At 38.6% G+C, this 12,646-nt stretch overlaps 1 protein-coding gene across 2 annotated transcripts; it reads right to left on the bottom strand.

The window, feature by feature from the left end:
• Positions 1-5,254: 5,254 nt before the first annotated feature.
• Positions 5,255-10,729, bottom strand: gpr173 (G protein-coupled receptor 173). Of its 2 annotated transcripts, none has more exons than XM_023342966.1 (2): positions 9,360-10,729; positions 5,255-8,396 (listed from the first exon to the last, which is right to left on the bottom strand). In XM_023342966.1, exon 2 carries the CDS (start codon positions 8,225-8,227, stop codon positions 7,013-7,015), a length of 1,215 nt encoding a protein of 404 aa, XP_023198734.1. In that variant the 5' UTR covers positions 8,228-8,396; positions 9,360-10,729; the 3' UTR covers positions 5,255-7,012. The 2 variants fall into 2 exon arrangements, with proteins under 2 accessions (XP_023198734.1, XP_023199256.1); XM_023343488.1 differs by lacking the exon at positions 9,360-10,729 and adding an exon at positions 9,202-9,317.
• Positions 10,730-12,646: the final 1,917 nt, after the last annotated feature.

Below are 12,646 nucleotides of genomic sequence, written 5' to 3'. Positions count from 1 at the left end.
GCTTGTTCATGCGATGAGTCATTAAAACTAATGGCAGCGATGGATGAAAACATTACATTAGATATGTTTATAATTCAGCCTTCAGAGGAGACGTCGGCATTTTTACTCAGGCGTTGGAGCGAGAATCCTCTTATATTTAGGAGCGATACGTATGTGGCGTTTTCGGAAAGTTGTAGTTTACGATTTTACAGAAGAGTTATGGATTCCACACGTTCAAATTACACTTTTTATGAACTCTGTGAAGCTGTGAGAGATCTGATGGAACCAGCTGCACATTCTCTGAAAAAACAAACAAACCATAATTTTTTAACAGTATTATTCTCAATCTGTATTTGAAGTTTATTTGGAATAGGTCTGAAACTAATTGTTTTATTATTTTAGCAATTAATGATTTTGATGATGAATTGGATAGAGTATTAGCCTTTGCTAGCAAGGGTATACTCTCTTGCTAATAAAGTTTTCTCTATTAGCAATGTTACTCTTGTTAGCAAGGCTAGTACACTCTTGCTAGCTAGCACAGGTATATTAGCAGCTATATTAGCAGAAGCTATTGGGTCTGGTTCCTGCAGTGGAAAGGGAGGGAGGAGAAAAACTAGACAGCTAGCTAAAAAGAAAAGCTAACTAAGAAAAAACGCAAGCTAGCTAACTAGCTTAGAAGCTCTTTTCTTTTTTGCGTTGATCATGATTAAATGCTAGATTATCGCTAGGTGGCGGGCTCACGTTTCGTCTAAATCATTGGATCATTTCTGTAACCCATATGATGCTGATCCTTCTGCGCAGTAACAGCTTGGTAATTTTTGTTTCTTTTGTCCATTTCTGATGTGATCCAGGTCTTAAAACGTTTTAAATTTGAATTGGTGAAACCCTGAATATGTTGTGCTACTAAATAAATCAAATTATTTCTGTGAATATAATGTTTTAGCACCACAATATTTTCTGAAGAGAGTAGGAAATCATAGAGATGGGGCAAAAAGAATGTCTCATTATTTGTTTGTGATCCAATACTTTAGGTCTCCTGAAGTCATAAAAGTGATGCATTGGTGTTGCATTGCCAGAATAATGCATTATTGATACTCCAGAGGTTATACTTGTATTTCAGTATCCACACTGTTTTCAGGAGAAAAGAAAATCAGATTTAAAAATTAATTTTACAAGCATGGAAACTGTAACCTTCACTGATTTTATTATTATTTAATACTCTGCATGTTAATGTTTCTGCACCCATGTTACCAGCAGTCATGGTCAAATTCATTTTTAAAAAATTTTACGATGAAACTGACTTGACTTTCTAGAATAATACCAGCTAAAGATGAAAGTTTCAGGTTGTCAGAGTTCACAGTTATTTGAAGATTTCAAAACAGCAGGAAAACTTATACAAGGTCAACAGAAAAACTCCTTTTTAAATATACAGCAGGTGTGTTTTCCCTAATGAGTAAGGTGGCCTTTTTGTTGTGATGGGGAAGAGGGAAGCAGACTAAAAATAAGCAGTCAGAGATGAGGAGGCAGACGCCATGCAACCTGTCAAACCTGGAATATTTTGAGGATTCTGCTCACAATGGAAACATCTCTGACATGCACAGCCTCAGAGCTCCAAGGCAGACAATAGAAATTAGCTTGCATTCATTTTTGAAATATAAGCTAATTATTTTTTAGTGTAATTATACAATCATCCACTGTCTGGATTTCAATCAGACTCTAATTAGGACAAAAGCATATTCCTCCATCATATCCATTTTATCTTAACGTAACATAATTATTCAGCGCAGCTTCTTACATAAGGTTTGTTTTATGGATGCTTTTACCTGAAGTGCAACTGGCATTCAGCATCATGTAGCTTTTTTTTGTTGTTGCATCAGACATGGTTTTATACCTGAAATGATGTGTTTTTACCAATGAAAACATTTATAAGGTACGCAAAGGAAAACTAATTTTGGATGGACATCTTTTTACAGTCAGAGTTTTGAATCTGTGTGAGATGTATGAGTCTAGAGAGAAAATATAATGTTTAGTTTTCACCCTTTTGTCTCTATTTGTGCTGTTTTAGAGACTATAAACCAGAATTTGTAGACAAACGTCTTGGGGGCATTTTCCAAAAATCAGTTAGTTGTCAGCTAATCCATATGATCATGTTTCAAATATAATTAATATTAAGATTCCAATTAAAAAAGAACAATTTTGAGCTTAACACTTCTTATTTATGCTTTAAAACCTGAAACTTCACATTGTTTTTATTGGATTAATTAATGTCCTACTGTTGCTTCTAAAGACATGCAGTGAAGATATAAAAGGGTTTTTTTGCAACAGCAGGTTGAAACAAGTTAGTCTGACTTTATTGCTTTAAAACTTTATGAACTTGTCTTATTGTACTATTCTATATTCCTCCTGTAATCCAGCAAAAACATCACAATCTCACAGTCTTTGTTATTGCCTAAAAGAAGATGTTGTGTTTATGTTTTGGCAAGTTATAAGCAGATCAATAGTCATGTTTGCATATTTGAACACATATTTAAAACTTACAGTGCCTTATAAAAGTATTTTAAAATAATTTAAGTGTGCTTTATTAGAAATATGTGACAGATTAACTCATGATAAATGAATTATGGTTTTAACTTTTTTTTTTTTTTTACTGATAAACTAAACATTTATGACATCCATTTTTACTTAACCCCCTCTGATTCCCCTATGTAAATTCAGGAGGAACCAATAGTTCCAGAAAACACATAATTAGCAAAAAGACTTTGTAATTTAACAATAAATGATTCTGTTCTGTTAAAAAATATCAGTGAACAAAAACAATCAAAGTTTGTAGTAAAGTTGTTAAACCATCTAAAAGAGAAACAACTGCAAACCTAGAGAAGTATAAATCATAAAATCAGAAATCATGGTAACCTGTAGAGATCAATACAAAATCAATAATACAAGTTTAGATATCAAAACTGAATTGTTTGGTTTACATGAACCCAAAAATTATATTCAAGTAAAAGTAGCAGTACTTCAACATGTTTTTACTCAAATAAAAGTAAAAAGTAGCCGTCCAAAAAATTACTAAACAAGTATTTGGTAAAAACTTGACTGTAGTACTGAGTAACTGATCAAATTATCAATAATTTAATATTTAAAATTACATCCTCAGATGGACCAACATATAAAGCTGTGTGGAAATTTTTGTATTTTAAGGACTAGAATGTAAATAATTCATACAAGTAACATGATTAATTACAAAATAAAAAAAATTAGACAAAAGATTTTTTTCAAATTAGTTTCTTTCAATAAAAAACTAACAGAAACTGCAGGTGTGAGTCTGAATGAAAACAACCTTCCTTCAGCGAGGTTACTCAGTCGAGTAGGGATATTTTATAATAAAGCTACTCAAGAAAAAGTAAAAAGTACAGTGTAGTAAAAAAATACTCCTAAAGGTAATTTTTTCCCAATAAGTTTCTCAAGTAAATATAACTAGTTAACTATATATATAACTAATATAACTATTTACTGGTCCCAAAACATCTGAATCAGCCTTTTCCCCACCTGATAGCGATCTGGAGAGATAATTTAACTATTTGATTCAACACATGAAGATGCTTCTGAGAGGGGAAAATGCAGACCACTGGTTTAAATCCATGTGTTAAAATGGCCTAGTCAAAGTTCTGGTGTAAATCGTAAGAGGAATCTTGTGGCCATAAATGACAAATAATGTTTGCAGACACTTCAGAGCTATTTTGAAAAGAAGTTGGTAGAAACATGCCTGCTATCATTGCAGCAAATTGTTATTCCTTAAAGCTGCAGTACGACACTTTTATAAAAAATATATACATTTTATATTTATATAGTTTGTTTTTTTTACATATTTGTTGAAACTGTTGCTATGTTGTGACCGTAGGAGTCAAATAATCTATGAAAAAATCAAGCTCGTCTTCCTTCTCCCTATGTGGCGCTGCTCAACCCAGCACAGCCTGTCATGAATGCTAATTCTAGTTAGCATCCAGTGACAAAAGATACCGCTACAAGAGATCTATCCTGCCAATAGCCATCACTGTCAACAATAACTTTTTGAAAAATGTAATTAATGAGTTACAACATTTAATTTCCCTTTGGGATCAATAAAGTATTTTTGAATCTGAATAAATGGTTAGTTGTTCCTCCACCATTAGCACATTGACTGGCGCTAAGACCCTACCCCTGGCTCTGATTGGTTGCTTTTCGTCAAGAGCTATGCATTTGTTCAGGCTGCACAGATTGGGTAGAGATGAATCTTTTCACAGATTATGTGTCTCATAACAAACTGTCATGACAGTAACATATTTTTTCATAAAAGCTACATACTGCACCTTTAAAGTATTGACATTGGATAACTACTTTTTACATATTTTATTAACTGTAAAAACAATTCAAACCATATGTCATTTTCACCTCATTGTCTATCACATAAAATCCCAGTGAAACATGTCATAGTTTATGGTTTCCACATGACTAAGAAAGTGTTCACACTGCTGCCAGAAGTGACCCAATTCTGATTTTTATTTTTTGTTTGTTCGTTTTTTGCCTCAACGCGACCTGAATCTGATCTTTTCATATCTGGATTTTTTTCTAATGCGACCCAGGCTACTGGGATATCCGATAGTATCTGAACGGGCAGGCCGACCTGAACGTCACTGATACTCGACCAACGTCACTATTCTGCGCCCTAAATATGAGCAAGCGGGAAGAATAACGACAACAATGGCGGACGATAATGAGGGTTAAATTATTAACTGCGGTCGGACAACAACTTTAAAATCGTAAGCTATGCTCCATCATTAGCATCCATGTTTACTTCCGCAAACACCGAGCGTTCCTTCTTCTTCTTCTTCTTTTTATGGCGGTTAGCAAAACACTGAGCGCGCTCTCTATTTGTGACGTTATTGCGCCCTCTACTGCGCATGCGGGACACTTGGAGGCCGTTCGTAGTTCACACCGGAGTCACATATATTTGGAAGTGTGAACGACCACGGCTAAAAAAATAAAAAAATAAATCAAATTCGACAAAAAATTGTAATTGGGTCACTTCATGCTGCAGTGTGAATGCAGCCTAAATGTGAAAATGTTCAAGGGATGTGAGCAGTTATGTAATTTTCTGTACTGGAAATAAATGACAGGTAATTTTAAATCAGACATTAAGTGTTAGTTAGAGCTAATGTCAAAACATTTCTACAAAGGATGTAATTTGCGTCACCGAGTCGTCACGTCTCGGTCCAGGCAGGTCATGACTCAGAATGCATCAAAAGTAGAGTCTTTATTGATGAGTGGGCCAAAAGAACCACCTCAGTTAAACTTTACAGTTACAGAATATCATCTCGCAAAAGAGTGCCAGATGTAAAAATTATGGACCTCACTTTGCCTTTTCCGCATCAACATCTGTACAAGTTGTAATACCCGGTCTGGAACCTATGAAATGCAGTGGAATGCATGCTAGAACAGCAGGCTGTGCAAGTGTCCACATTTAAAAGATCGACTGCACATTAATATCTCTATGCCTAACGCACTGAAGGTCAGACATTTGCATTACATGAATCTTAATTTGGAGAAACAATTCAGTGCAGACTGAGCCGGGATCCACACAACAGCCTGATTTCGCTTTGATTTTTCAAACACACCATGATCCAGACACTCAAATCATGACATTTATGTTGAAATATAGGAGGGCCTGGTAACATTCGAGTTTCCTTCATGGCGCGTCTTCTTTTGCGTTGTATTCTGGTGAAAGCATACAGTAACAGTACAGTACTTTAAAACATTCCCAAGACCATCATTTGCTAATAAATATACATTTGCTATTTTTTTTAAACTGATGTAATATACGTACATCGTTCAAGTCATTAAATCCTATGCCCTGTTTGTAATATACAAGTGCCCCTTTTTTAATCTTATCCCCCGATATTTCACATTTTTAGCACATTAGCATAAAAAAAAAATCAAACCACATTTTCAGTTGCAGAAATTCATTTAAAGGATAAATTTCCATAGGATGGCAGCTGAATTTTGCAGGACTTAGACAACAAAGTGTGGCTGCCTTCATTTTGACTCAGTATTACTGAAACCTATTGTATCAACATTTCTCCTGTCAATCTCGTTCTGCCTTTCTCTCCCTTTTTGCTCACACACACATCCCCTCACACACACACACACACACACACACACACACACACACACACACACACACACACACACACACACACGCACACACACACACACAAATGCTATAGAAAAACACACAAGCAGGAATGTACATTCCTGTACAGTCTATACAATAAGAAATCAAGTCATATTTCAAAATAGTGTCATCTGCTTTAACATGTATTGTTTACAAATAAAGCAAAACAGGCAATTTTTTTTTTCATTATATGATACAAAGAAACCTGACACGCCCTAAGTCCAAAAAAATCAAGCATGTTTGGGGGGCTTCTGCGTTCACAACAGCTATTTAAATGTATCCAAGGGTATCGGGTCCGCTTAATATTCTGCAGTCTTCTTTGAATTACATGAAAAGGCGTCCAGAGGGGTCTGTCGCTCCATTCAGACCCCTTTGAGTTCTTTGATGTGTTTCAGAGTTAGCATCACTCTGATCAACACTTTCTATTCACAGTCCACGGCACATTTCTTCAAGGGGCGTTTTTATCCGTTTAGGGCCTTATGTGACACAAACTGGTTCTCTGCGCCTTGTCCGTCTGAAATAAGGCAACGTTATTTTGAAAATGGCATCTGTCACACCTAATTGGAGTGGTGATTGTTGTGATCTTTCCAAGCTATCGTTCATACATCAGAAGTACACATCGCCAAAAGTGTTGCCAGGGGTTTCCTAGCGCCCCTGTTCGGACCGTTTTCACCTCACGGGACATTCTTCAAAACAATCCTGAATTTGGTAGCAAAACCTTGATCTTGTTGTGCAAAACAACAAATCAGACACCAACACTTAAGAGGAAGTGCACTAAATCCCCTCTGCTCTCTCTAAATCTGAAACCTGGACCCTAATTTCCTCTCACATGATGCAGTAGGCCTCATCCTGGGGTAGATGTTGTTTAGTCCTCCAGTAGGTGGGGAGGTGGGCTCGCAGCACTTTCCTCAGGTCCTCATTGAGCAGGAGACAGAAGATGGGGTTGACGCCGGCCTGGGCAAAGCTCATCCACACCGTGATGGAGAGGTACCTGTGAGGGATGGTGCAGGACTGGACGAACACCCTCCAGAAGCAGGCCACGATGTATGGCGCCCAGAGGACGAGGAAAAGCAGGGTGATGGTGTAGAACATCCTGCCCAGCCTGCGCTCTGACCGGACCTCCTCCATCCCAAGCAGCCGCCGGTGCTGATTGTGTAAATTCTGCCTGATGCCCAACAGAGTCGGGGGCATGGGGCCGCGACCGAACCCCGCGATCCAGTTGGCTGCAGCTTGGCCTGTCGCTCCGGGACCGTGAAAGGTCCAGTTCTGGCTGATAGCCGGCACCAGTTGGACCGGTTTCATCTTACGGTGCCTGTACTCAAAGAGCAGGAGCTTGGCGTAGAATCCGTGAGTGGCCAGGACGACCACAGCCAGCATCAGCATGAAGCCAAGGGTGTCGTTGTTCTTCAGGTGACGGTGTTCAAAAATGCACTGGTCTTCATCACGGATGAACTCGTAAGTTCCCACGTTGAAGACGGGAGGGAACGCCATGGCGACGGCCAAGGTCCACACCATGCAGATGATGGCGGCGCAGGTCCAGATGGTCATACGTTTGGCGTAGAAGCGGTGGTGGGCGATTGCGAGGTACCGAGTGACAGCCACACAAAACAGCATGAAGGCAGCGTGAAAGCAAAACAGAACAGACATGAAAGCCACAACTTTGCAACTCAATTTGCTGTAAGGCCAGTCCGAGCTGTTGTGGACGGAAACCAGCACAAAGGGGAAGCAAGCGGCGGAGCGGACCGCATCGGCCAGGCACAGGTCCAGGAGAAAGAAGTAGGGGGCCTTGTGGAGTGTCCTGTCTCGCAGCACCAGCATGGACACCAAGAGGTTGCCCACGAGGCTGACACAGATGATCAGCCCCAAGAAGACCAGCTTAAAGTAGGCAGACACATCTGTGGCAGAGAGACCCCCACTGCTGCCATCACTGCTGCCATCACTGCTGCTGCTACTGCTGCCACCTTTGCCCGGTCCGCTCTGGGAAGCCAGCACAGCCAGTAAACTGCCAGGGCCATCGATGGCGAAGCTCTGGTTCGACATTCTATCACCTTCTGAGAGAGCCTGCCTGATCCGGGCCCTTGAGAAAACAGCTATTATCCTCCTGCCGCCGCCGTCGTCGTCGTCTCCCCTTGGTCTCTACAAGGAGAGGCCGAGCGGATCTTTCCTACACGACAGAATCATCTCTCTTCTTTGTCCACGGCTTCAGCGCCTGAGAACAGAGACACACATTTCCGAGGTTTAAACTAAAAGGAAAACAAGATGTCTGACCTGCGTGTTGGTGAACTCAGTGGATACAAAACACACAAGTGTCGTGTTGGACGACACGGCTCTAAAATCTCTGCCTTCCTGTTTCCCTAACGCTGGGATCAGATCAGCAGCTCTACAGCATGCCAGCTCCTTGGCTCTCTCAGTAATTACCTAGCCCGTTGCTAAGATACTACAGCTCACATACTTTGTGCAAGTGTGGGTGTTTGAGTGAATGCATGGGGGTGTACAGGGATGGAGGGCGGGTGGAAACGATGGGGTGGGGGGGTGGAGCAGACACAGCATAACCAACCCTGGACATGTCCAACAAACAGAGATGTTGTAAATGAGCAAAAGGACATTTTATGCTTTCCCCTGCGCTCCGCCGTTTGTGTGCAGAGGAGCAGAATCTGTAGCATTCGTGGCAGAGAGCAAATATGGGGATGTAGCAGCAGAGCAGGAGCAGCCATTTGGGTTTTTTTCTTTGACTCTGCGTCTGTGTGAAGTGTGCTACCTCACTCAACAGGAGGCGATAAAGTGATAGTGATAAAACAATGACAATTAAACAAGCCAAATCTGAACCAATTTGACCATTTTATATATTTATATATCCATATATTTATATCTACATATAAAAATATTATGGGCGGAGATGATAACAATGCACAGGGACACTGGTTTGGGTGGGCCTTGTCAATGTAGGCCACGAACATCACATTTATTCCCTCCAGCTCTATCTTTAAACAAAATTTGAAAGCAAATAATTTCACCTGATTAAATGGCTGCCAGTCCAGCTAGGCCTGAAACACAGGGTGGAGTGAAAAACAGATGAACAGGTGTCAAAATCACCTCTGCTGGGTGTTTTTTCTCCTCCTTTTTTTTATATGTGCATGTTTGAAACGGAGAACAGACATGAATGATAACCTACCTTTCATTCCCTCATTGTATTTTTGTCTTCTCTTAAAAAGCACGCACCAAAAAAATACAAAAAAGATCCCAGTCGCTTTGTTTCACTGCTCGTCAAATCGAGAGAAAGACACATAATAAAGCTTCATGCCTCTTGATGTGCTCAACAACACCTGTTATGCATAAATCCATCCAAAAGAGCGACATGGAATAAACATGAGACGCTGTCGAAAACCAATAGTAATAATCAACAGCTGATCGAGCAATCCAGAATGAGGGGGATGTGTTTAAAATAGTAATAATAATAATAAAAAATCCACCGCCACCCTTTTACAGGGGCAGAGAGGGAGGGAGGAGATGGAGGGATGTGTTCAATTGAATATCATCCGAGAAAACAGATTTTATGTTGCATCACGTCGATGGGATGGCATCTGTATTTCTCTGATCATATATTTCCAATTGATGTCAGAATCTCGACGCTTAGAATAACCCACCCACCATCGCTGGGGAGGGGGAAAAAATCGCGGATCCCCTAAATAAAACGTCTTGGTGTGCACAATGGCTAGTGGCAGCAGGACAATTAGTCCACCCAGACAACAGCCTCGATACGCCTCGGTTTCCCATCTTTCGGTCAAAAAAAAAAGAAGAATTAAAATAAACAAAACAAAAAGCGATGCATCTGCCCCTGAATTGTCGGTATGTAGTCTTTGTTTAGCTGCCGGAGCGAAGGTGGGCTACATCTTACTGGTCCACAATAAAAGCCTCCATGACAGATGGAATATATGAGGAAAAAGCGAAGCCCAAAAAAAATCCAGCCGAGGTATATTTATATATAAATATATTTAAAAACAACGCGAGGACTGAACCTCGAAGACGCTGCGCTTCGACGTCACCTTTAGGATTTCATCAAATAACGTAAAAAAAAAAAAAAAAAAAAGCGGAGGAAAACAGCGCGGCCAGGATCAGGCGAATTATTCCTGAATAATCCCAATTATGGCTGCTAGCGAGGAGCCAGCTCGCACATTCGCGGAAAGCGTCGGTTTTATTCGGAGGGAGAGAGAGAGAGAAGGAGAGAGGAGGAGAGGAGGAAGAGGAGAGGAGGAGGAGGGAGAGACAGGAGGAGGAGGCGGACCTGCTGTGCGGTGTTGGGGGCCACGACTTAAAAAGCCTCTCAGGGATCCGGGGAGGTTGAGGCTGTTTTCTACCGCATGGACACAGAGAGGAGCTCCAGCTCTCCTCCTCCAACACGAACCGGGCCGGATGGACGCGCCGCACAGGCCGTCAATAACACGGCATGTAGTGGGAACATGGAGGAGGAGCGGCACGTTCAGCCAGACATGTCTGAGATTTATGAGATTAAAGTTTCTAGAAAAAATAGAACATTTATGAGATTAACATCAAAACGTTTCTAGAAAAAATAGAAAATTTCTGAATTTGAAAAGTTGAAAAATTGCTATAAAAAATCAGAAAGCTTTAGATCAATCTCTGAAGTTTTCTAGAATAAAAGCTTCAAAAGTTGAACATTTTACTAGGAACAAATTCCAAAATTAAAAAAAAAAAACAAAAAAAACCTGGAAATTTCCCAGTTGGCAAAATAAAACAAATACTAGAAAAACTCAGAAATTTTCTAGAAAAAAAATCTTGCAAATTTCTCAGCTTGTAATGTTGAAAATGTTCTAGAAAAATCTCTTATATTTTCTAGAAAAAGAACCATGGAAATTTCCAAGTGTGAAAAGACAACAATTTACTAGAAAAAAAAAAAATCTAAAATGATCTAGGAAGATGTTTGGAAATTTCTGAGCTTCAAAAGTGAAATGTCTCTGAAAAGTCTCTGAAATTTTCTAGAAAGAAAAGCATGGAAATTTCCAAGTGTGAAATGTCAAAAAATAGCTTTAAAAAAAATCTAAATATTTGAGATTAATCAAAGACATTTTCTAGAAAAAACACTGAAATTTCTAAATGTGGAAAGTAGAAAATTTTCTAAAAAAAAAAAAAAAAAAAACTGAAATTTTTTGCTTTATCTCAGAAATCTTCTGGAAAATAAAACGTGAAAATTTATGATTTTGATCATTAAAAAATTTACTAGAAAAAAATCAGAAAGTTTTAGAATAATCTCAGAAATTTTCTAGAAAGAATTAGGAAATTTCTGAGTTTGAAAAGTCAAAAGTTTGCTAGAAAAAAATCTGAAAGTTTTTTCTCAAAATTTCTGAGTTTAATGCCATAAATGAAGTTCTCCTTTCTTCCCAACCTTAATATGCCGTTGAGGTAGAAAAAGACTCTGGTGAAGAAAAAAGTGGACAAGGTTCCCATTTAGGAAACTATGATTCCAGGTATGTTTTTGATGAGGGAAAACATTATAACATGAAATAAAGCTGAAAAAAGTAGATTTTGTTTTATTTAGTTGCTTAATTGTTTTATTGATGTTTGTATTGAATATCTGTGAACTGGACTGATTAGATTTTTCTAGGACTCTTCTCGTCCTTTTCTTGAAATAAACCTTTTTATTTTTGTGACGTTTAATGCGACAGACCTGCCCAGAATGCTACATAATTATATAATTCTTTACTGTTATTAGGTTCGTTTTATTCATTGCCTTCGTCAAGGTCAGCTGATTTCTCTAATTCCCAGACTTTAAGAAAAAAATATTTTATTGCCTCAAAACTAAACTCTTGCTGTAATCTTTATTTCTGGTCTGTTGGTGGTTCAGATTGCAGCAGCTTTATGCACACATTGCTGCATATGCTTGTTTTATAAAGAGTTTTAATGTCTTACTTTTCATTTTTCAGTCAGTAAATGGTTAACACAGTTTTATCTCTCAGGTCATCTGACTTTGTTCACTCCTTGAGGAAGAAAGTAGGACGTTTCTTCGATCTGCTCTCTACTTCTAGTCTGCAAATGTTTGAAGAGTTTAATGCATGTTGGACTCAAAATTGTTTAAAAATAAATAAAAATAATAAAACATGAAAGAAAAAGCATGCAATAACCTGTGTTTTGTATAAGTGATTTCCTTAGAAACTTGTTTTGAGACACCAAACGACGGCATTACGTCTTTATAAAAACGTTTGTATAGATCATTTTTATGTGAAAGGCCAACACAAAAGTGGCAAACAATTGTAGAAAGAAAATTACACATAATTCAAAACATCCTGTCATGATTGTTATTGTCAATAATGAAATAAACCAACTCTGACACTTGAAAATAAAGAAGAAAAACAGATTTAACTGAGTTAATCAGGCCAAACATCTAAAAATAACAATGTTGTGTGGAAGTGTTACTTAGATTTCAGTTGTCTAGATTCACTGTTACTG

Source organism: Xiphophorus maculatus, chromosome 1, assembly GCF_002775205.1.
Source record: "Xiphophorus maculatus strain JP 163 A chromosome 1, X_maculatus-5.0-male, whole genome shotgun sequence".
Classification (NCBI taxonomy): Eukaryota; Metazoa; Chordata; class Actinopteri; order Cyprinodontiformes; family Poeciliidae; genus Xiphophorus; species Xiphophorus maculatus.
This window is presented reverse-complemented; position numbering and strand designations above follow the sequence as displayed.